At 49.8% G+C, this 2,738-nt stretch overlaps 1 protein-coding gene across 1 annotated transcript in view; it reads left to right on the top strand.

The window, feature by feature from the left end:
• Positions 1 to 2,388, top strand: part of SYNC (syncoilin, intermediate filament protein) — a 4,933-nt gene extending 2,545 nt beyond the window's left edge. Inside the window, exons 4-5 of the mRNA XM_035904037.1 lie at positions 560 to 684; positions 1,916 to 2,388. Of these exons, the coding sequence (XP_035759930.1) occupies positions 560 to 684; positions 1,916 to 1,979 (189 nt within the window). The 3' untranslated portion in view covers positions 1,980 to 2,388. The remainder of the gene's footprint in view (positions 1 to 559; positions 685 to 1,915) is intronic.
• The last annotated feature ends 350 nt before the right edge of the window (positions 2,389 to 2,738 follow it).

Raw genomic sequence — 2,738 nt, forward strand, 5'->3', positions numbered from 1 at the left:
CGTTTCAACACTCCCTGTTCTCGGCTCGTAATTGCTGCCTCCTCCCAGCCTGGCTCTGAGCAGCTTCTGGAAGCCGGCATCCCCCCTCCGTCACTTCTCCTCCCTGCTGGGCTGGGGACCAGGTCACCAGCACCCACGACACTGCTCGTCTTGGATTTCAGGGTCCGCTCTCCCTTGGAGAACCAGACTTTGGGGCACTCCTGATGTGCCTCCTCATTTTCTTTTTCCCAAACACCTTGTTTATCTTCTCCTGACTCATGGGTTTATACAGTCCTGACAGCTTCTAAAAACACACATAAAGTAGTTTAGGGGACAAAAGCAACCAGCCAAGAGAAGCCTAAGGACCCCACACATCACAGCCCAGCCCACACTCCCACCTTGGTGATAAAACAAAGGGGTTTTTTGCAGAGGTTTTTTGGGATGGTGGTTGGCCAGCCATCAGCCCGGCTGCGCTTTGTCCAGACCAGAAGCATTGACAGGCAGATCCCCCCATGAGAGCGTGAGTGCTGAGGCAGCCTTCCTCCCCCAGCTAATCCACGCGTGTCTTCTTACTCCCCAGGAACAGGTTGAGGAGCTGGAAGACAGGCTGAAGGAGCTGAAGAACGGGGTCCAGCTCCAGCAGCGCAAGAATCAGGAGCTGGAGGAGCTGAGGACCAGCCTCCACCGGGAGCTCTCCATCTACAAGTCCGTTTGTGTCCCATCCCTGTGGTGCGGAGGGGCTGGGTAGGGGCTGGGAGGAGGAGGATGGTGGCAAAGAGAGGCTGGTGGTCACACAGCTATCAGACACCATGGGCTTTTGCGCCTGGTCCTTAGGCACATGGCTGGTGTGTGAGCAAGGGGGCTGGTGGGGCAGCACAGAGGGAGCTCCAGACCTTTTGCCACCCAGCAAATAGGGATTTGGTGGAAATTCCTGTACAGTAGGAGTGGAGGTTGCTTTCCAAGAAGCAGGCATGGCAACTTAAAGCACCAGTTTCCTTAGAAGAATGTGGAAAGGAGCTGAGGTTTAGGTTTGGGAAACAGTTCTCATTGAAGAACATCTACAATGCTATCTTCTGCTTATCACTTTCCACCGCTGGTTTCACTCAGGTCCTATTACACAGGATTTTTTAAAGCTCCAGAAAATGTCCATAAGTTTGTGGACTATTTTATTCACCAAATTTTGTGGTGTTACGTGTTACTCCAATCTCAGCCTTACACACTCTTCACCATTTTCTGTAGCTTCACGGCTACCTTAGCATTCTTTTTTCCCCCCTTCTCCACTCAACCCTCCTCCTGCAAGCGCACCACGGGAGGACATTCCCGACCACAAACAGGTGCTGTTTTCTTTTATCCAGGTAAGCACAGGGGAAGAGGTCTCCATTTCAGCCTGTCATGTCACCAGCCATCCCAAGACGTATTAACGAGAGTGACTGCGTTTACGATTCAGCCCAGATCCCCACAACCCCCAGGTCCTGTGGTCCTAAATCACACGTCTAAATCGCAGACCAGCGTTTAAGCCTGGGTGGAGCAGCGCAGTCTCTTAACTCCCAGCAACCTGCAAATTGCCATCCCAGGAAGCGCTAGCATGCAAGGCTTCTCCTATGTCAGGACACCTCATTAAGTTTCACATTTAGCGCCAGGGACCTGAGAGTTAAGCACGGCTCCGAGCTGCCGTCTCCCATAGCTCACACCAAAAATTACATTCCCTTCTGTTACAGCTGCTTTGTTTGCCAAGGGCTCTGGAAGGGCCGGGCTAGGCCCGCGCGCTCACAAGACCACAGACTGAGCCAGTTTAAGTGTTTCCTAATTACTTCTTCCATACTGTGACAAAAAGAATGTTTTTCACAAATAGCATCTGTCCCCCTTCCCTGTTTTCTCCAGCCAGAGTCCTTAATGTAAATATTCAGTAGCCTAAATTTACTTCTTACCTGTACAGGAGCTGCTTGGAAATCTACAGCCACCTTTGCAAATCAGAAGAAAAAGCAGAGCAGGACTGCTAGGAGAGATGGACTTTTCCCTCTTCGTAGCAGAACCGACAGAGGCCTCCGCAGGGGATGTCTCCTCTTGCTGCTTATCCTACCTGATGCCCAGCAGCTGCCCGAAGCCGGGAACACCGGCCAGGCACGTGCCGGTGTGCGTTTCTCGAGGTGCTGCTGTTAATCCTGTAGTTAAACTGCTTTTCCAGAGAGAAGCAGAGAGAAATACGACTTGCACTGAACAATGGACATATATGAAGAGTAAGAGATGTATGTTCTGCTGTGTTTGGAAAAATGTATGTCTTGTCTCGTAGGTGGAGCGCATAAGCCCGCACAGAAAGTACCGTTCTGGAAGCCAGTGGGAGGGGGCTGTGGTTTTTAAAGTTTACATGCAAGAGAAGCTTCATCCTTTTCACAGGATTTTCTTTTGTATTTCAAGGGCCTCTGCTGTATTGTGACGCGCTCCACAGAAACGAGTTTGTGGATAATAGGTTTCCACTTTATAAAAGTCTCACACTGAAAATAAAGGTCGGAGTTTAAGGATCCTTTTAATTCTCAAAGCTGCGTCTCAAAGAGAAAACAACAAGCTTGTGTGTTGAGCCAAGGTACTTGTAAGGTATCCAACTCCCTGCGCTGCAGACCAAGAAAAAAAAAAAAAAAAAAAATAAAGCAATTCTGTGGCAAGGGCTAAAGGCAGACCCAAAATCCAGACAGCAGCACACTTCAGTGCATTCTTGACTGCTTGGAGACATTAAGTACTCATTTACCGATTCCACAAAGAAA

Source organism: Egretta garzetta, unplaced genomic scaffold, assembly GCF_000687185.1.
Source record: "Egretta garzetta isolate BGI_Z169 unplaced genomic scaffold, ASM68718v1 scaffold101, whole genome shotgun sequence".
Taxonomy (NCBI): domain Eukaryota; kingdom Metazoa; phylum Chordata; class Aves; order Pelecaniformes; family Ardeidae; genus Egretta; species Egretta garzetta.